We start from the raw sequence: 21,619 nt of genomic DNA on the forward strand, positions 1-21,619 counted from the left end.
GTCGCCGCCGCCCATTGGCCCTTGTGCCGCCGCTCCTGTCTCATTGGCTGTGGCCGCCGCCCGGCGCTGCGGGAGGGTTTCTAGGGGCGGAGGAACCGGGAGGCGAGGCGCCTGCGCCGGAGCGGGGCTGACGCGCTGGGGCTCCGGCCCTGGAGCGCGGCGCCGGGAAGGGGCTGAGGGCCGAGGGTTGGGTCCCGCTCGGCCGCGTGGGCTCCCGCGGCGAGGCAGCCAGTCCGTCGGAGGGGCCGCCCACCCCCGCTAGCCGCCACGCGCGGAGCGGCGTCCCCAATCCTCTGCCGTTTGTACTGAGACCACTCAGAGCGCTTCCCGAGGGCTGTAATGTTAGGGCTTGCAGATCTCTGCCCGCTCCCTCACAGACCGGCCCCTTCCCTGACACCAGGGCCTTCCTGGGAGCCACACTTGTCCCCTCTGCAGCAGTCACACCCAATTAAATGCATCTTTCATGTAGTTACCTGGTCTTGCACTCAACTGCACAAAACTCCTTCAGCCTCCCCACTCCAGCCCAGGCTTTTAGAGCATTCTAGACCTTCTCCACGGACTCTCCTGACAATCTTTTCCGTTACCTCTCTCTACAGCCTATGGACCGTCTTCAAACATCCATACTCCATGACTAGATCCGCTGTGTAAATCTGTGCTATCGTTTCCAGTAAATCTTGTCCCCAACCATCACTTCTTTTCTCACCACCAACTTACATACAGCGTTATGGTCCCCACAAAACATCCGGACAGTTACTGCACACTGACCTCAGTTTATAGCATTCCGACGTCAAAGTTGTTTCCACATTGGTTTTGAATTTCTAAGAGGCATGGAACTTGGCACAAGCGAGAAGAGCAGAGCACGGCACTCACTGGGCCAGCCTCCACCCACCATGCGACCCTGAGCGTGGTTCACCATCTGTGTTTCAAATTCCCGTCCGTAAAACAAACACAATAATCCCTGCTTTCTGGCTCGGCTGGACCTGACAGAGTGGGTTCTTAAAGCTGAATGAATGGAGTTGAATGAAATGCTATTTGTATCGATGAAAGGCCAGTGGAAACATTTTGTTGACTGGGTAGTCCCGCATTAATTACAATAAGAAGCACTGTTCTCTGAAAAGTTTCCACATTTATTTACATACATTTCAAACAGTTACTGCAAGAAATCATTTTCCCACCCTATTTAATATTTAGAGATTTCTTCGGTTGGAAATAAAAATCAAAACACAGCAAACCTAAGTAACTTACTCATGTCCCCTTCACCTGCCCTGATCCCACTGTATTCACTAAACAGGGCTTGCTGCCCCTTCTTCAATCTTCTCCTTTCAGCAGAGGAGCCAAGGTTGCAGAGGCGGCAGCTCAACTATAAAAAGTCACAGAATTTGCTTAGATTTTTTCCATCCATCAGGTCATAGAGGAAGCTGCCACTGAGCCTGACACAGAGTCAGTACTCAAAACTGTGGAATGAATTGGTTTGCATGAGGTGACTAAAGGATTAACGAGTAGTGGCTAAAGGAAACGATTAGGAAAGACCCTCTGTGGAGGGGGCAGTCAGAAGCAGGGTTCTCTAAAAACTTCCTGCAACCATTTGCTTACATACATTTTAAACAGTTACTACAAGATATGTTAAAATTTGAAACAGTTAATACAAGAAAAATATGAAGTAAACAGTTTATGACACTAAGAACTGTTTATGACAAGATATTTAAAAAAGTAAATCTGGGAATTGAATTCCCTATGACTCCAGGGGTCTAGTTAAAATATCTTTTTCTATTGATGTTATTGGTATTATTTCCACTTTATTCTATCGATGTGCTACCTTGTGAGCCAGAAAAGTGACTTGAGCAACTCTGTGAAAACCAGCAATCAATTTCTTGGGATTACTGTTATCTGAGAAACCCAGTCACTTTTTCACAAGGAACTGGCTTTTGCTCAGCTTCCCTCTCTCCTTGAGGTAAGTAAACAGGTGCCCTCGTCTCCTCCACGTGACCTTTATCCCATACTTCTCCTCAGGAGTGTCTTTAACCAGAACAGGCCCAGGCTCTGGGCTCTTGGGAGTACTAGTGTGAAGGGAGCAGCTTGGAAGGCTGTCTTCCCTCTGATCTGGGGGAATGGGCCCCTCCTTCACAGAAGATGACTCTGGGGTCCGGATTTCAGGTGGAATGAACACATAAGGCAAGTTTTGAAGTGCGTGTGATGACAGCTCCCCACAGCTCTGGGGACTGAGCATTGGAACGAAGGGCCTTCTGGAAATGTCCTTTTCTGATTGATTGGGGTATCCCCCGGTTAAGGGGATCCCAAGTGTGGCTGAACTGGAAGAAGACTGTGGACTCTCAAATGTTAGATGTGGAAACTTGGAGGTGGTAGATTTTCGACTTGAATGTCTTGCCTGGTCTCGGCGACGACGTTTCCGGTTGGCTGGGAACGAGTTTTCTGCTGTTGTATCAAACTGAGGTGATACCTAAGGATGAAAAAAAAAAAAAAAAAAAGCTGAGGAGAGCCAACTACCAAGTACAAACCTCAGGAAGGAAACTACACCCAATGTCCAGAATCCCAAATGGGGGCCTACTATAGTAATGGACACAAAACAAAAACACCTGTCTAATGTGATATTGATAGATAAGGATATGAGCTTTGGGCAAGTTATTTAATCTCTCTGGCTTTCAGTTTCCTCATGTGTAAGAAAGGGGACAATGCCTCTTTCACTTTATCACACCATACGGCTGCAACTTGACTATCTTTAAACTTTGAGGGCAGCGACCAGCCTTATTCACCATTGATCCCCAGCACCTAGCAGAGTGCCTGACACAGGAAAGGACCCAGTAAAGAATGAATGGCTGAATGCAAGAATAGGGAGTGAGACCGCGTATGCAAAATAACTAGCATAGGATCTAGCACATAATGAATTCTCAACAAACTTCATTCCTCTTCTCATCCCCAGGATTCTAACATTTAAGTCTCTTCTACAATCCTGAAGCAAATATTATGGCTTTTCCAAGCAACCCCGACAAGTTACATTTATTAAGCACTCTCAGGCAGAGTTTATGCTTTTGTCTGGCTCTTTTGCTATTCTACTTCCCTGACTTATAGGAGCTATGTTCTCTCTCCAGGGCTTTTAACAAAATATGACATATGCCATTTCTGTGGCTCTTTTTCAAGGTTCAGACTATTAAACAGTAAATAGAGTACCTACCCAAATACTTTACTTCTCACGTGAAGCTCAGGGAACAATCCCATTTTGTACTTGTTCTGCCACTTATCTGGCTTTCTCGCCCAGCTAGTGGGAGGTGAAACTTTGATACTGAACTCTCTCAGAGGAATGTGGCGGGAGACTCCAATTCCAACCACACCATGCCTCAGTTTGAACTTAGAAAAGAAGATATACCAGAGAAGATGGCTGACGATGACAGAAAGAGTATATTATCTCCTTGTCCCTGCCCCTATGAATCTTCTTATTCTTTGGAGGCCCTGGTTCAAGGGGCAGAAGAGTCAGCATTGTGAGAAACCTAACAGAGTAAAGGTCACAGTAAGAATCCATGGCCTACCCAGGAAGTGATGGTGTTGTGGTCAATGGGCTTGCTGGGCACCTGCCTAGTGTAGGTGATGGGAAGCTGTGGAGATCCATAGCGGTGTTTGGGGCTCTCCAGTGGCTGATGGTGGAATAGCAGCTGGGCTTTCTGGCAACTTGGGCGGCGTTTTTTTCTGGGAGGCATCAAGAAGTGAATGAAGAGCAGTTAGTAACCACATGATGCTGGTTGTAGTCAGGTCGGGGGAGTGGCTCCAATTCCAACCCATGCCTGCAGAGAAGAAACAAAAGCTGGGAGAAAGTAATTCTGACGATTCCCCAGCTTTTTCTCATACCCTGCCAGCCAGTTCTTTTTTTTTTTTTTTTTTTAATTTTATTTATTTATTTTTTTCCCCCACAGCCCCAGTAGATAGTTGTATGTCACAGCTGCACATCCTTCTAGTTGCTGTATGTGGGACGTGGCCTCAGCATGGCCAAAGAAGCAGTGCGTCAGTGCGCGCCTGGGATCCGAACCCGGGTCGCCAGCAGCGGAGCACACGCACTTAACCGCCAAGCCACGGGGCCCCACCTGCCAGCCAGTTCTACTCTCAACTACCACCCCTACCTCAAGACTGTGGGGAGCACAGCTTCCTATATACACCAAGTAAAAACACAGTGGTTCACATTCAACAGCATTCGCTCAATGGACATTTATCGAGCAAGTGTTAAGCACCATGCTGGGTGTCGGGAAGTTAAAGATGAATAACCATTTATTCTACGATCATTTATTGAGTGCCAACCACTTGTAGAAACACAGAAGTCAGACTGTCCCTGTCTTCAAAGAGCTGAGAGTCTAGCAGAGGGAGACAGACAATTACAACAATGGGAAGAATGCTTCCACTCACCCCAGGGGAGGCTTTCTAGAGAGGGTGATACCTGACCTGGGTATGGAAGAGCTAGGGAAAGCCAAAAGGCAGGGAGGGCATCCAGGCTGAGGAGCAGCACATACAAAGGCACAGAGACATGAAGGAACACTGTGAATTCAGGGAATCACAGACTCCATGCAGCTGGACACAGGATACGAAAAGACAAATGGCAAGAATTGAGGCTGGACATGGTGTCAGGGTCAGGTCAGAAAAACCAGGTGTGCTATATGGTTTGGGCTTTAGCCTAAGTAGTCACTGAAGACTTTCAAGCAGAAGGATATGATCACACTTGGATTTTTAAAAATTTTTCAACCTAGATAATTTTGAACACACACCAAAGTGGACTGAATAATATAATGAACCCCCATGTACCTATCACCTAGCTCCAAGAACCATCAACCCATGGCCAATCCTGACCCCTCCAAACCCCTATCCACTTCCCCACCCCTATACTGTTTTGAAGAAAATATGATATTCCCAGTCATTATATCATTCCCATTAACACAACTAATACATATACATATATATACCTTAATATTATTAAATATCCAGAAGTGTTCAAATTTTCAATTGTATCATAAATGGTTTTTTGTTTGTGTTTGTCTTTTAGACAGATTGTCCTGGCAACAGTGTGAAAGGAGAGAACAAGCACCCTGGAAGTAGGAGGACCAGTTTCAGGAGGTAACTGTGTTACCTAAGTGAGAAATGATGGGGCCTAAACCTGGGTTGTCAGTGGAGATGGGAGGCTGGAGACAGAGGCAGGGTCAACAGGACCCACAAAGTGATAAAAAGTCTGAACAAGTGTCCATTGAATCTAGTAACCCGATCAACTTTAGTAAGAGCTTCGTCAATGGAATGGTGGGACAGAAGCCTGAATTCAGTACACAGAGAGCTAAGTGGGAAGCGCAGCTGAGCATCCTGGAAAGCCACACAGCAGGCACAGCAGGGCAGACTGGTTCCACTATATGTTCATGATTCATTCATTCAGTCAATAACAAAAAAGTAACATACTCTGACTTAGGTCACTAGGCAGTGGAGATACAGGAAAAGAAAAAAAGAAGGACAAAGTCTCCACCCTCAAGGAACTAACATTTTCAGGGAGAACACAGGTAATAAATATATCTATTTGTTCATTCATTCATTCAACAAATATTTACTGAGTGCCTACTGTGCACTAGGCACTCTTCCAGGTGTTGGAAATATACACCAGACAACAAAACTAAATCCCTGCCCTCATGGCGCTCACATGCTAGTTGGGAAGTGAGAAGAGGAACAGAGAAAAATCAAACAGGATAAGGAGCTGAGTGCTGTTTCAGACAGAGTTGTCATCTGAAAAAAGTGATAGTTGAGCAAAGACCTGAATGAAGAAAGGAGAACAACGAACAACAGAAAGATGTGAGAGAAGAATATTCCAGGCTGGGAGAATAGTAAGTGCAAAGACCACAAGGTGGGAAGATGTCTGACTTGTTCAAGAAACAGTAAGGTCAGCTTGGCTGAACTGGAGAGTGGTAGGAGATGAGAACCAGTCCATGCGACACAGGGCTTTATATAGGCAAGGTTTAGGACCCTGGATTTAATTATTCTTAGTGTGATAGGAAGCCACTGAAAGGTTCTGGACACGGAAGTGACGTAACCTGATTTATACTGTTAAAAGATCACTCTAGGCGCTTTGTGAGAAAAGGTGGGTTGGGGAGAGGGGGATGGAGAAAGGAAGCAGGGAACCTGTTAGAAGGCTGCTGCAGGAGCCCAGTGGAGACACGACAGTGTAGCAATGGTTACAGCAGAAGTGCTGAAATTAACCAGCCTCAGATGGACACTGCCTTGTTCAGCAATCCTACCATGTTTCCTTATCAACTCATTTTCCACAAAGATTATCTTATAACTTTTCCACTTTCTTAAAACTTTAGAATTCCCCTTCTCTCTCAACAAACGACCTTACTTCTACTTCACAAAGAATGCAGGAGACATCAAAGGAAATTTTCTCATTTTCCAGAAATCAAACATACAAACCTACATGTATCCTGCACCCATCCGCTTTCTTTCTGCTGTCATTAGAAGTCAGTCCCTTTTGCTATCTAAGGCCTTTCCTTCTGGCCGTGCTTTGGAGCCTTCCTCACTCTATACACCTTTCTTAAGCAATCATCTGCTCACATTTCAATAACCACCTAGAAGTAGGTGACTTAAGTATTTATATATTCAGCTTAGAATTCTCCAAACTCAGGACCCATATATCCCACTGCCTACTTGACAGCAACTAGATGTCTCAAGTGCACCTCCAGCTCAACATGTTTAAAGCTGAATTCATGATCATTTCCCCTGCATGCCCTCCACAAAAGTGATCATCTTCCAGGGCCCTTGCTCAGGGAATGGTATCATCATTCATCCAGTTATGTAGCCAGAAACCTTGACATTTCCCTTCCCCCTCTCCCATCCAACTCAACACCAAGCCCTGTCCATATTCCCTCTTAAACGTCTTCAGTAACGCCCCTTTCTTCCCTCTCTCTCTACCTCTGGCGGCCTCCCTCTTCGCCACCCCTCAAGTTCCAACAGTTCTAGCCCGGAGTTTTGCAGTAGCCTAACTGGTCTACCCTAATCCACTCTGGCACCCCCTGCAGAGGGACCTTTCGCCTGCAAATCTGATCTTGACTCACTTCTGCTTAAAATTTTTGAATTCTGAATAAGGACCAAACCCCTCAGTTATGGCTAAGGTCGTGCTTCCTCTGGATCTAGCTTCATGTCACACCATTCAAGTCTCTTAGCTCAACCCCCTCAGCTATTCTTCAGCCTTTGTACACACCAGCTTCCTCCTGCCACCAGCGTTTGCACACGCTATTCCCTTTGCTTTGAGAGTTTCCCTCCCTTCTTTGCATAACGGCGTCCGATCTCAGACCAAGCTTTAGTTCATCAGAAAAGTCTCTCCCGACCTACCAAAAAGTTATCTCTGACCTCTAGCTTATCACGCCACAGCTATAATTCTCCATTTGCTCATCTGATTCTGTGAAAACGTCTGTCTCCTCTCCTCCCATCAGACCGTAGGCTCAGGAGAAAGAACCTCCTCGCCATTGCATCCCAGCGGGGCCGGCACACAGTAGGCGCTCGGCAAAATCCGTGAGTAAGTCAATCAACACAGCGCTTCGTTACGCCTAAAAGCCTGGCTGGGGGAGGGGGCAGGTCAGTACGTGCAGACTCGGAGCCGAGGCAGGGTTCAGGGAGTGGCGTAATTTTTTAAGACGGAGGGAATGTGAACAAGAGTATAAGCTGCCCTCAAAGAACCCTCCGAGTAGTCGGGGGCCCACACGATCGTCAGTCGGAGGTCAACGGAGAAAAGCTCCCAGTGAGGAATCGCCCACGGTAGACTTGAGGGAGGTGGGGAGACGCCGAGGGGGCGGAGAGCGGCGTCGCCTGAGGCGACCCGGGCGGCGACGGGACCCGGGAGGGAGCAGCACGCCGCCGGCCGCGCGTCCCCGCCGCCCCGCCGCGGGAGCCCCGCCGGCGCCGTCCCGGCGCCCCGGCCGCGCCCGCCCTCGAGCCGGCCGCCTCACCCGGCCCCTTACCCGCCAGGGCGCCCCGCTGCTCCGCCCGGCCGCGCCGCGTTCGAGCCCGGAACGCGGAGACAAGGGCCGGCGCCGATTGGCGACGCTCCGTCACGTGACCGCAACGCTCCGCCGGCGCCAATTTCAAACAGCGGAACAAACTGAAAGCTCCGGTGCCCGACCCCACCCCCGGCCCCCGGCCCGGGACCCCTCCCCTCCCGGGATCCCCCGGGGTTCCCCACCCCGCCCACACCGCCGGGGACCCGGCGGGCCCGGCGCGAGTCTTGTCCGGGGCCCCGGCTCGGCCCCAGGTTGGAGGAGCCCGGACCCACCCTAGGAGCCATAGCCCAGCGGCGGCGGCTGCAGTCGGGAGGTGAGCCGGCGCGGAGGCACGGAGTCGAGGCCGGGCCTTGGCAGAGGCAGGGAGCAAGGTCTCGGGCGCCGAGGTCAGGGGGTCTAGCAGCAGGGCGCGGGGCAGGAGTGGAGGTCTTGGGGCCACACGGGAAGGAGGTTCTGAGCGAGGGTGCAAATTTTTTCTGCATCTAGCCTCCCAGCCTTGTCCTCACTTCTTTACCAAAGCACCCCTTGGCGTTCCCTGGAAGTTTGACCTCTGCACCCTGCCCGCAGCCTCGGGAGGGCTGGGTTGGCAGGCTGTGGCTAGGTTGAAGATTGAGCTTATTCTGCATTAAATCAAAGACAAACCTGCCCACACACTCCCCTGCTCCCAGGTGCTCTCACCACTATGCAACACTGCCTCCGCTCCACCCTTTTACAGGGCCCTTCTCCTGGTTCTTGAGAATCCTGCAAAGTTTCCCTGGTCAGGATGGGGGTGGGGTCAGAGGAGTCACTCTGGAAGTCTCCTGGGCTAGATAAAGTGTTGGCAATGATAGGAAAGAGGCTGCGCGGAGAGTGGAGGGGAAAATGAAGCCGTGGACCAGGAAGATATCTTTTGGGGGTGGGGAGGGAATAATAGTGTCTACTGATTGATGGAGGAAGGGAGGGAGGCCTGAAGAGATATGAAGTGCAAATAAAACTGAGATTTGAAGGTAGAGGAAACCTAGATGTAAAGGAAAGGGAGGAGGCAGAGTGGGGAGGGCCTGTGAACTCTAAGCAGATGGCAAGTGCCATATGAGTGTGACAGTCATTTTTGCAGAGATGGCAGATGTCCTAAAAAAGAGACAGCTCATTCCTCTGTCAAAGTACCTCTAAATGGGATTACACAATTTTACATAGTGGTAGAGTATTCCATGTACCTATTAAAATCAATAAAGCACAATTTTTTTAAAGCTAAAACTATTTTCCTGAACATTACAAAACCGCATTAATAGCATATTGGTGATAGCACATTCTACTAGTCAGGAGATAGGGATTATAGTCTTGGCTCTGGAAGAGAAATTAAGTACTACAGTAACTAACGTACTTAGAAAGTTAAAATATGAATAAGGACAGGCAAGTACTAAAATGTCACTATATAAGTATTTTGCAAATTGTGAAAGAAAAATGTACTTTTTTTGAATCAATGCAAGGATAATAGCAAAATGTGAAATGAATGGCACCCCTTAGCATTATGCAGTGCACAATCTGCCCACTTTACCATGGGCCTTGACAAGAGCAGTTTCCCGTTCATCTGGGGTCTTGTGAACCGGGAGATGATTTCTTCAGCGGTGTGGCACCAGTGCAATAGCACAATCTGCCTTTCTCCTCTCACTCTACGGGCACTGACCCTTTTATTTATAAACTGAGATGATTTAAAAATAGGAAGGCTCTGTCCTAGAATGGATTATGGGATCGGAGTTTTGTCAGGACTCCTAATTACCAAGCGTCCTCCTATTCCAGCATTCCTGCCCCTACAGCCACTGCAAGTGACCCGTATTATAGTAGGCAATAATAGAGATTTCTACATTTTTGTAACTGTCCCACTTGTTTCCGTAGCCAAACATTCTGAAGCTTCCAGAAGACCTTTGGCTGTGTTGACCTACATCCAACCCAATCCCACTTTCCCCCTTTGAATTGCTTCTGTTGGCTTCAATTTTAGCTTTCTTTTGTCAGTAGAACTCATCTCCTTTTTGTCTGAGGTGTCCCAGGGAGCATTCACCTGGGCCTGTGGGCTCATGCTTCTGCTCATAGGTAGAGGAATGCATCTCTCTTTAATAGAAGCTTCTTCTCAGCCTAACAAATCTCTGACATCCTGCTTCTCCTTGCACTTCCTAGGGTCTGTGTTTATGATTCTCAATGGAGAGTGAAAGCACAGATTCATAATGAAAACTAGCCCCCGTCGGCCACTGATTCTCAAAAGACGGAGGCTGCCCCTTCCTGTTCAAAATGCCCCAGGTGAAACATCAGAAGCTGAGCCTAAGAAGGCCCCTGCCCAACAAGAGCCTGGTCAAGCGCAGGCCTCCAAGGAGGTGGCAGAGTCCAACTCTTGCAAGTTTCCGGCTGGGATCAAGATTATTAACCACCCCACCATGCCCGACACCCAAGTGGTGGCCGTCCCCAACAATGCCAATATCCAGAGCATCATCACAGCATTGACGGCCAAAGGAAAAGAGAGTGGCAGCAGTGGGCCCAACAAATTCATCCTCATCAGCTGTGGGGGAGCCCCCACTCACCCCCCAGGACCCCAGCCTCAAGCCCAAACCAGCAATGATCCCAACAGGACAAAAGTGATCACCGACACCCTGGGACCAAAGCCTGCAGCTAGGGATGTGAATCTTCCTAGACCACCTGGAGCCCTTCCTGGACAGAGATGGGAGAGCTGTGGTATGTGGTCTGGCGGGCAAAGGGGTGAGGAACCCAGCCTTTCCTCTCCAGTGGCAAGGACTGCGGTCCGTCAGGTTGCTACTTACAACAGACAGGCGTCTAGCCTGGACTAGGGAAAGGCTTGTCTTTCTTCATCCTGAAACCTTGACCCAGACCCTTTGGGCGCTGTCCAAAGGGTTGCAATTGTAATTTAGCATTTCTATTGCCTTCTTTATATTGGAAAAGGATTTGTTTATTGTTTCTATTTATCCTTCCCATTGACCAAATAAGGAAGTAGGAGTCTTTCTCCATCTTAATAAAGGAGAAAACTGAAGCATGAGGAGGAAAAGTGAATTTCCTTGTGCAGATAGTAACTCTTTTGTAAGGTAGCCTTTACTGATCTCTAGGGTTTAGTGTGGCTCAGATTGAAAGGCAACTGGAACTATGCTCCTGAATTTTTCCTGAATTCCATAATGGGGCAGAATACCCGAGGGCTGCAACAGATTCAGCATGTGTTCTTTGCCCCTAAGGGTAGAGGTATTGGAGAGGTGATCCCCAACCACCAATTTTGATGTGCCTGCCGGGCTTCGGATCAGGCAGCTAAGTGGCATCTTGGATTGTCTCCCCTCTAGCTGGCGGTGAGGCAGCAGGCTGCACTCTCGACAACAGCTTGACCAACATCCAGTGGCTTGGAAAGATGAGCTCTGATGGACTGGGCTCCTGCAGCATCAAGCAAGAGGTGGAGGAGAAGGAGAATCATCACCTGGAGCAGAGTCAGGTTAAGGTGAACTCTTCTGTCACTCACTAGGGAAGTCAGAGCCAGTGCTGGGCGTTTCTAAGAAGGGAAATGGATCAAGTGGCCTGCGGAGCAGAATACCAGGTTCTGGTATTAGCACTTCACTTTGTGTGATTCTGTGCAACTTTCGAGCTGGCTTCCTGCCTGGGATCTTTTCTCCCCCATCTGTGAAATTTCCTCGAGGGCAGACTCCTCTGGCTCTCTCTGTATTCCATCAGTACTGAGTTTAGTACATTGCCCTTTATAGGTACTTAGTAGGTATTCAGGAAACCGTGAAGAGGTCTTAGTTTGGAAAGCAACTTGACCTCTAAAGCGGTATCCCACAGTATGAAAGGAATACAGCATTTTTAACAGGATAGTTTTATTAGAAGATATTTGGGGCCGGCCCAGTGGCGTAGCGGTTGAGTTCGCGCGCTCCGCTTCAGCGGCCCGGGGTTCGCAGGTTCAGATTCGGGGGGCGGACCTACGCACCGCTTATCAAGCCATGCTGTGGCAGGCGTCCCACATGTAAAGTAGAGGAAGATGGGCACAGATGTTAGCCCAGGGCCAATCTTCCTCAGCAAAAAGAAGAGGATTGGCAATGGATGTTAGCTCAGGACTAATCTTCCTCACGAAAAAAAAGAAGAAGATATATTAATAGCAAATAAAGTGAGTTAGATGTGAATTTTAAATACTTTCCCAGCAATCAAAATTGATTTGACCCAATTGTGTGGCCTGGGCTTATTTTTCACAGTTGCCTTGCACCTAGATTCTGTTGTATATACTTTTTAGTCATTCATTCAACAACCTTTAGGGGCCGGCCCAGTGGCACAAGAGGTTAAGTGCGCGCTCCGCTGTGGCGGCCTGGGGTTCGCCGGTTCGGATCCCGGGTGCGCACCGACGCACCGCTTGTTAAGCCATGCTGTGGCGGCGTCCCATATAAAGTAGAGGAAGATGGGCACGGATGTTAGCCCAGGGCCAGTCTTCCTCAGCGAAAAAAAAAAAAAGAGGAGGATTGGCATCGGATGTTAGCTCAAGGCTGGTCTTCCCCACAAAAAAAACAAAAAACAACCTTTAAAAGTGAAATTTTACATAGATGTGTACATAAGTAAAAATCAAGCTGTTCACTTAAAACTTGTGCACTTTATAAAGTTACAGCTCAATTTTTAAAAATGTGAATGATCAGATCTTTGCCTAAGACTTGGCCAAATGTGTGCTTTGCAGACATTTGTCTGTCCCATACTCTTGGGAATATTTCCCTCATACAAACATTGAAAGGGATTGGGTTTATGCACATCACATCAGGAGTAGGAGTCAGACTAAGACCTAGGTCTCTTGGCCCCCAGGTCTGAAAAATGGGTATGATTTTAGTATAAAATCAATGTTTTAAGAATCGTAATATATACCCAAACTTTTCTGAGAAGTTTCAATTAACAAAGACTGAACTTCTGCTTATTACTGGACAAGATCTTCAAGAAAATGAACAATGACAGAGAAGTAGTTCTACATTGTCCAGGGACTGGACTAGATCATCTCTAAGATCCTTCCTAATCCTAAAATTTTATTATGGTATAGTGGTCTAGATGAGTTTGTTTTTAGTATGATTCTATGGGATAAAAGATTTCTCTAGGGGATGTTCTTCAAGGGGCGTCCGGAGGAGGTCTTGTGAACTCTTCCATGTCGTTCCCTTGTCTCTTTCCCTTTGGCTTCTCCTAACCCTCAGGTTGAGGAACCCCCAGGAGCATCAGCATCCTGGCAGGACTCCATGTCTGAGCGGCCACCATACTCTTACATGGCCATGATACAATTCGCCATCAACAGCACCGAGAGGAAGCGCATGACCTTGAAAGACATCTACACTTGGATCGAGGACCACTTCCCTTATTTTAAACACATTGCCAAGCCAGGCTGGAAGGTACTATGTCCCCTAACAACCAAAGTCGAGGTCACCGTGGCCCGAGAGTTTGTCTGCACAGACGTGCAGCAGTTTATATCTGGTGCTCTGAGGGAGCAGTTAAATGCAAAGGATGCGAGAACTATAGACAATTGTATCTTTTGGATTGTGACTTGATCCTGCTGAATCCATAAGATTCAGGCAAAATCATCCATAAAAGCCCTGCCACCACTTCATCCATCATTACCCGAGGGTTGTGGAGACTCTTCAGTGTAGCACTAAGCCCACTTTTGTGCCAACTGAACAGCAGCTGGAGTGACTAAGTAGCTTTATGAAAAGATCTTGATGAAAAGAAATGCGATCTCTGAGCCTCTTGACCCCAGATTCTCCCCTGTGATGTCACACATCATCGCCAGAAGGCAGAGGTTTTCTCTTCCTTTTATGTGTGGGAACACTGAGAGACTGGGAGTCATCGTAGTTCACGCTACAATGTCAGAGCCCCACTTAGGTCTCCCCACAGATACTCAATTCCAAGCCAAGGTTTTTTTGTTTTGTTTTCCCCACAATAGAACTCTTAACTTCACACTCGTACCTCAACTAAATTTCCTAGTTTCTTAATTTCTTTACTCACCTATCTTGCTATTGATTGCTGCTTCACAGTCTCACTCCTATTTCCTAGCCCCTGACAGCTATCTAGTCTTGTCTTTATCACCAACGTGAGGAATGGCACCGGTCGTTATCCCCGTTGCATGGATGGGTTTGTGGCTCAGGTTGCCAGCTCTGCAGTGTGGAGGTTCAGGGAGAGAGTTGCCAATAGGCAAGGTTGAAACATCATAGGTGATGTTTCTGAAGCTAAAGTAGCTGATAACTGGTTGTCTTTCTCTTCTTTCAGAATTCCATTCGCCACAACCTTTCCCTCCATGACATGTTTGTTCGGGAGACGTCTGCCAATGGCAAGGTCTCCTTTTGGACCATTCACCCCAGTGCCAATCGCTTCTTGACGTTGGACCAGGTGTTTAAGGTGAGCATCCTGGTTCCATCTAAATAGGGCCAGAGCTGGAGGTCATAATATCCATCTCAGAAGGAAACAAGGTCTCCTTGTGGTGATCTTATCTGATCAGGGCAGAGGTAGAAGCCAGCCAGCCCATAGGTGATTTGCATAAAACTCACTGAAGTAAGTACAGTTGACAGATACCAAATGGCACACTAATGTGCTAAGCCAGGCTGTGGAGAGGATGGCTCTGATCCAAATAGAGGACTTCCTGGGGCAGTGTTTCCCTAACTGCCTTGTGGATAAGAATTGCCTGGGACACTTGTTAAAATACAGCTTCCCAGGCCTTTCTCTTGGGGTTTCTGATTCAGTGGGTTTGGGATGGCCCAGGAATATGTTTTGTTTTTTTTTTTTTTTTTTTTTTTTATTTGTTTATTTTTCCCCCCAAAGCCACAGTAGATAGTTGTATGTCATAGCTGCACATCCTTCTAGTTGCTGTATGTGGGACGCGGCCTCAGCATGGCTGGAGAAGCGGTGCGTCGGTGTGCGCCCGGGATCCGAACCCGGGCCGCCAGTAGCGGAGCGCACGCACTTAACCGCTAAGCCACAGGGCCGGCCCAAGGAATATGTATTTTTAACAAGCATCTCAGGTGATCCTTACAGAGAAAGTCCGGGAAACTTTGTTTTAAAAACACCCTTTTTTAGGCTGGAGACCAGAAACTGAGCCACCAAAATATCTTTTCAGAGTGATTGTTTTGGAATTTCAGAGTGCCCGCAAGGCTGCTGGTAGCCATAGCCGTTCTCCTGGGAGGGACATTTGTCCAGGGTGGCCCTCAGCATCAATCAGGAATAGCTGTTTTTCCCTATGGTCAGATTTCTGGTCAGACTGACCACACTGGTGGTAACTTGATCTCATTTCTCTCCCACAATGCCTGACCGCCACCAGCCACTGGACCCAGGGTCTCCACAATCGCCCGAGCACTTGGAATCAGTAAGGTTCTTTCCCTCTGGCCCGGGGCTTGGCCTTGTTCTCCTTTCACTGCTCAGCATGACTTTAGTGAACAGGGATAAGGCGTTAAGCAGGGGAAGGGAGCCTGTGGCCTGTGGCTGCCAGCCCTAAACACGGAACACCCCGAGCTTCTGGGCGTGACAAGTTTGTGACCACACCTCATCTCCCCAGGAGTAGGGCTCATGCCCCCTTCTCCGCCTCCCACAGGCATCGTGAAGGGCTACTGAGCAGAGCAGGGCGTGGCAGGAGACATGCCACGGGCCTGTTGCGAGACGGCAGCCACAAAAGTGCATGGCACAGGCCTCGCAGGTGGCAGTTTTTTCTCTCACTTTTCTACTTGGCTTTTCTTTGCCACTCTCAGAGCCACATGCTTTAGCGTCCCCTGGGGGTGGTGAGGACACATGGATGAGGTAGTAGGGCCGTCCTGCCGTCGTACGTCTGCGTGCCGTCCACCTTTTCTCACTAACAAGACACTGGAGATAGTGCTCACCTGCATCCATGCCCCAGAGGGGCTTTTTCTTTCTGGGCTGTCAGTTAGCTCAGTGCACGATACCAGAGCAGCTGGTGGGTTCTTGTGCCTTCTGCCCTGCCTTGTTAACCCAGGTTTCTTTCTCTCCCCATCTGCACAAGCAGCAGCAGAAGCGACCCAATCCTGAGCTCCGCCGGAACGTGACCATCAAAACTGAACTCCCACTGGGCGCACGTTAGTATGGGAGAGTGGGCCTCAGGCCTCGTCCTTGTTCTGGGGGCATATCTTTAGGGAATCAGACTCCGGGATTCTGTGCCCAGCTCAAAGGGATCTGAGCCCAGAAAAGGAGAGCAAAGCTCCCGGGACTGAGAAGGGGCATGTCCCTGGACCCCTGCTCCTCATCTCAACTGTTTCCTCCTAGGGCGGAAGATGAAGCCACTGCTACCACGAGTCAGCTCGTACCTGGTGCCCATCCAGTTCCCAGTGAACCAGTCACTGGTCTTGCAGCCCTCAGTAAAGGTGCCATTGCCTCTGGCAGCTTCACTCATGAGCTCAGAGCTTGCCCGCCATAGCAAGCGAGTCCGTATTGCCCCCAAGGTAAGTGGCTTCTGTTTTTCTCTGATGATTTAAAGTGTTGCACCTGCAGCGTGCAAGGTACTCTGCTAAGTGTTCCTTGAGAAGCTTATAAATCTAGTTGAGTAGACAAGGCATAAATACATAGGAAAATTTAATAGCATTTTAAGAGCTAAAAAGGAATTTGGATTACAACATAAGTGGTGTCAGAAGGCCCATATGAGTTTATAAGAATTTGGATAAGGGTGATTATGGTAGATGGGCTGGGTTGGTTAAGGAAGAGTTCACAAGAGTAGGGTTTTAGAAAGAAGTAGATTTGGGTAAGCAAACAGGTGTGGAGAGAGCATTCTACTGGAGGCAGGAAATGCCAGTTTATACCAGTAACAGTAGAGTGATTGGCTCAGGCTAGCTTGGGGTTTCTCAGCCTTGGTACTGTTGACATTTAGGGCGGGACAGTTCTTCGCCGGGGGTGGAGGGGTGCTGTCCTGTGCACTGAAGGATGTCTAGCAGCATTCCTCATCTCTCCCCACTAGATGCTCGGAGTGCGCCCCCCCCACCATAGTGACAATTAAAATGTCCCCAAACATTGCCAAATGTCCCCTGGGGGGGAAATTGGCCCTGGTTGAGCATCAGTGGTCTAGCTTGAGGGTAAAGTGTGGAGGGTAAGTTAAGACCATATGGTGATGGGCTACAGTGTCTGGGCTTGACCCTGTAGGGAAGGGTTTGTGAGCAACAGCTGACCTGTAACAAAGTAGAGGAAGAGGCCCCCTGCCCCTTCACTGAGATGGAAATAGCATGGGCTCTGGAGTTTAGAGAGACATAGGTTTGCTTTTATTTTTTTTTTTATTTAAAAAATATTTTTAAAATATACATAAGTGTACATACCACCATATATAATTTTACATAAATGCATTAATGTGACTATAGCATGTGTACTGTTTCTGTTTTATTTTTATTTTTTTTATAATTTTCTTTTATTTATTTTTTCCCCCAAAGCCCCAGTAGATAGTTGTATGTCATAGTGCACATCCTTCTAGTTGCCGTATGTGGGACGCGGCCCCAGCGTGGCCGGAGAAGCGGTGCATCGGTGTGAGCCTGGGATCCGAACCCCGGGCCGCCAGCAGCGGAGCGCGCGCACTTAACTGCTAAGCCACGGGGCCGGCCCTGTTTCTGTTTTAATGCAGGCTTTTTTTCCCCTTTTCTTCTTTTTGCCTCCCTTCCCCCACCTTTACCCAATCACCCCTGCTTCCTATGATAACCCATGTTGACAATTGAGTATGCATTCTTCCATACTTTATCCATGCTCTTAGTATAATGTACATATGTACAGAGCCACAGTCATTTTATATACACATGCAACACATAGAACACTGAAAGTGGGATCATATTACACACACTTTTCTGCCTCTTGGAAATTCTTCCAAGTCACTTGGCAAAGCTCTCATTCATTGTTTTTTAATAGCCACATAATATTCCATGGTGTGGCTACGCCATAAATTTTCCAACCATTTCACTTTTATGGGCACATTTTGTTTCTAGTTTTTTTTGCCCTATGAACAACATTGCAATAAATATCTTTGCAAGTATCTTTCTTAACAGTGCTTTTATTTCCATGAACTAGAGTCCCAGACATGAGATTGCTGAGTGGAAAGGTATTTTAAATCTTATTAAATATTGTTGGGCCCGGCCCAGTGGCGCAAGCGGTTAAGTGCGTGTGCTCCGTTGTGGCGGCCTGGGGTTTGCCGGTTCGGATCCTGGGCGCGCTTGGCAAGCCGTTCTGTGGCAGCGTCCCATATAAAGTGGAGGAAGATGGGCACGGATGTTAGCCCAGGGCCAGTCTTCCTCAGCAAAAAAAGAGGAGGATTGGCAGATGTTAGCACAGGGCTGATCTCCTCACAAAACAAAACAAAAAAAATCTTATTAAATATTGCTAAATAAGGGCCGGCTCCGTGGCTTAGCGGTTAAGTGCGCGCGCTCTGATGCTGGCGGCCCGGGTTCGGATCCCGGGCGCGCCCCGAGGCACCACTTCTCCGTCCAACGCGAGACCGAGTCCCACGTACAGCAACTGGAAGGATGTGAACCTATGACATACAACTATCTACTGGGGCTTTGGGGGGAAAAAAATGAATAAATAAAATCTTTAAAAAAAAAAAAAAAAATATTGCTAAATTGGTTTCCAAAAAATCTGTGATAATTCACATTTCTACCTGCAATATATGACAAGACCTATATCTTTGCCAGCAATTGGTATTATTAGTCTTTTAAATGTTTGCCCATCTACTGTGTATAAATGATTTCTCCTTGTTTCATTTTATCTTTCTTTGCTTATCAATAAGTGTGAGTACCTTCTCATTATGTTTGGTCACTTGGAATTTATGAGATGCTTATTTATGGACATTGCCCATCTTTCTATAGGGTTTTGTTAATAATTTGTGCGAGTTCTTTGTTATTAAAATATTAACCTCTGTCTTTTATGCTAAAGACATTTTTTTACTTCTGTTGTTTGTTTCTTAACTTCGTTTATGGTATCTCTTGCCACAGTAAGGTTTTAAATTTTCATATAGTCAAATATGTCTCTCTTCTCTTTTACAGCTTCTGGGTTTCCAGTCTTGGTTAAGAAGGTCACCCCCACCCTCAGATTGTACATGTAGTCTCCTAGATTCTCTTTCAGGATTTGTATGGTTTTCATTTTTCTGTTTAAGTCTCTGTATATGGTATAAAATAGACATCAATTTCATTTTCTCTCAGATGGATGCTAATTATGGCAGCACCATATTAAATGTTCTATCTTTTACCCTTGGAACTGAACTACCATCTTCATCATATATTCCCATATTAAGTAGTTGTTAAGACTTTAAAAAGACAAAAAAGAGGATCAGTACCAGCATGTCACTTATTTTAGTCATGCTCTGTGTCCTGCCTGTGACTGGGATGAATCTCAAGGCCACGAGAGCTCCCTTTCGCCTCATCCCTGCTTCCCTTTCAGGTGCTGCTGGCCGATGAGGGGATAGCCCCTCTGCCCACCACAGGACCAGTGAAAGAGGAGGAACTCCTGCTTGGAGAAGGGCTGTCTCCTCTGCTTCCAGTTCAGTCCATCAAGGAGGAAGAAATCCAGCCTGGGGAGGAAACGCCACACCTAGGGAGGCCCATCAAAGTGGAGAGCCCACCCTTGGAAGAGTGGCCCTCGCCATCCCCATCTGTCAAAGAGGAGTTGTCTCGCTCCTGGGAGGATTCATCCCACTCCCCCACTCCAAGGCCCAAGAAATCCTACAGTGGGCTCAAGTCCCCAGCCCGGTGTGTCTCTGAAATGCTCGTGATTAAACGAAGGGAGAGGAGGGAGATGAGCCGGTCTCGAAGGAAACAGCATCTACTGCCTCCCTGTCTGGATGAGCCCGAGCTGCTCTTCTCAGAGGGCCCCGGGACTTCCCGACAAGCCCCAGAGCTCACTCTCCCAGCAGAGTCCTCCGAGCCTACCTCTCAGCTTGGCTACTCCCAGGAGGAGGGAGGACCTTTTAAGACACCCCGTAAGGAGACACTGCCCATCTCCTCCACCCCAAGCAAATCTGTCCTCCCCATGACCCCCGAATCCTGGAGGCTCACACCCCCAGCCAAAGGGGAGGGTCTAGACTTCAGCCCAGTACGAACCCCCCAGAGTGCCTTTGGGCCCCTGCCTGACTCCCTGGGGCTGACGGATCTCAGCACCACCCCACTGAAAAGTATCCCCCTCTTTGACTCACCCCGAGAGCTCCTCAATTCCGAGCCCTTTGACCTCACCTCTGACCCCTTCCGCAGCTGCTCCCCTTCAGATATGGAAGTCCCCAAGCCAGGTCCCCCCGAGCCACAGGTTGCCAGCCTTTCAGCCAACCGTTCTCTGACAGAAGGCCTGGTTCTGGATACAATGAATGACAGCCTCAGTAAGATCCTGCTGGACATCAGCTTCCCTGGCCTGGAGGAGGACCCACTGGGCCCTGACAGTGTCAGCTGGGCTCAGTTCATTCCTGAGCTGCGGTAGAGACATGACCTTACACTTGCTGCTTAAGCTGTCCACCCTTCTGGGCGCTTCATGTGGCCGGGCTGTCCAAGCCCTCTGAGTGAGGACAGCAGGCAGGGACCGTCCGCTCCACTAGCCCCATCTTGCCTGGTCAAACCAAGGCAGGCATCACGCCATAGCTGCCATTGGGTGCTCTGCAAGCAGCGAGGTCCTGGTGACCGGTCTCTGTGCCACCCTATGCTCCCCGAGAGAATCTGATCCTTCACTCTCCCCACTAGGAACTGAAGGGTGGGAATAGCAAAAACAAGGGTGAAAAGAGATTAGGAACTCCCCAAACTGTTTGCATCTGTGCTCAGCAGTCTCCCACCTTCCCTGCTTCCTGCAGGGTAGCACTTGTAAATACTGTATATTCTCCAAATTATCCTCTAATTATAAATGTAAGCTTATTTCCTTAGATCATTATTTAGAGACTGCCAGAAGGTGGGTAGGATGACAAGGGGTTTCAGTTTGCTTCTGTTCCTTGCTTTTAGTTCCTAGAGAAGGGAGGACCTGCAGTGCCTGGTTTCTTCCAGGCCCAAGGTACCTGCCTCAAGAGTTCTTTACTCAAGGCACCCAGACAAGTGGATCTGCTTGCCAGGGTCCCTCTTATTACCCCTCCCTCCCACTTCCCCATGTTTCCAAGTCAGCTTTCCTGCAAGAAGAAATCCTGGTAAAAAGTTCTCTTGTAATGTGTCAAGGGTTGAATTGGGGGTGGGAGAATGGATGCATCTGAAGCAAAGAGTGTGGGTGCCCAGATGTACGCCCATGAGATGTTTCTCTGATAATGTCCCTAATCATGCCAGAGAGACTAGCATTGACAAGAACTTGGCCCAAGGCTTGAGAAGGCTGAAAGGGCCCTGAATGCCTGGCTTCCTTAGCTTGCACCTCAGCTTTGCAAAGAGCCACCCGAGGCCCCAGCTGACCGCATGCATGTGAGCCAGCTCAAGAACACTACTGTAACTACCTGCTCAATAAAGTCCAGGGTGGAGATGCTGGTCTCTGTGCTGTGGTGATGCTGGTCCATAAGGTATAAGGAGGGGTCCTGAAGCTGACAGGAAGAAGCACTTGAAGGAGAGTGCAAAGGGCTTTAGCACAGTCCACGCCTGCACAGGCACACATCCTTTCTCACACAGAAATTGGCAGTTTCTCCACCGCTGGTCCTGCACAGCTTGCCTCTT

At 48.4% G+C, this 21,619-nt stretch overlaps 2 protein-coding genes across 5 annotated transcripts; one reads left to right on the plus strand and one right to left on the minus strand.

Annotated features, from left to right (window-relative positions):
• Window positions 1–1,106: 1,106 nt before the first annotated feature.
• On the minus strand, window positions 1,107–8,503 carry RHNO1 (RAD9-HUS1-RAD1 interacting nuclear orphan 1). Its single transcript, XM_087441930.1, has 3 exons — window positions 7,983–8,503; window positions 3,543–3,699; window positions 1,107–2,458 (listed from the first exon to the last, which is right to left on the minus strand). The coding sequence occupies exons 1-3, from the start codon at window positions 8,501–8,503 to the stop codon at window positions 1,901–1,903; spliced, it is 1,236 nt and encodes a 411-aa protein (XP_087298056.1). The 3' UTR covers window positions 1,107–1,900.
• Window positions 7,368–21,447, plus strand: FOXM1 (forkhead box M1). Of its 4 annotated transcripts, none has more exons than XM_087442901.1 (9): window positions 7,368–7,540; window positions 10,173–10,721; window positions 11,333–11,484; window positions 13,199–13,390; window positions 14,262–14,390; window positions 15,307–15,351; window positions 16,003–16,072; window positions 16,260–16,435; window positions 19,398–21,446. In XM_087442901.1, the coding sequence occupies exons 2-9, from the start codon at window positions 10,220–10,222 to the stop codon at window positions 20,421–20,423; spliced, it is 2,292 nt and encodes a 763-aa protein (XP_087299027.1). In that variant the 5' UTR covers window positions 7,368–7,540; window positions 10,173–10,219; the 3' UTR covers window positions 20,424–21,446. The 4 variants fall into 4 exon arrangements, with proteins under 4 accessions (XP_087299027.1, XP_087299028.1, XP_087299029.1 ...); XM_087442902.1 differs by lacking the exon at window positions 7,368–7,540 and adding an exon at window positions 7,651–8,334 and having other exon boundaries at window positions 11,333–11,478; window positions 19,398–21,447; XM_087442900.1 differs by lacking the exon at window positions 7,368–7,540 and adding an exon at window positions 7,653–8,334.
• The last annotated feature ends 172 nt before the right edge of the window (window positions 21,448–21,619 follow it).

This window comes from Ceratotherium simum, chromosome 17 (genome assembly GCF_057802395.1).
Source record: "Ceratotherium simum simum isolate JZ-2026a chromosome 17, ASM5780239v1, whole genome shotgun sequence".
Classification (NCBI taxonomy): Eukaryota; Metazoa; Chordata; class Mammalia; order Perissodactyla; family Rhinocerotidae; genus Ceratotherium; species Ceratotherium simum.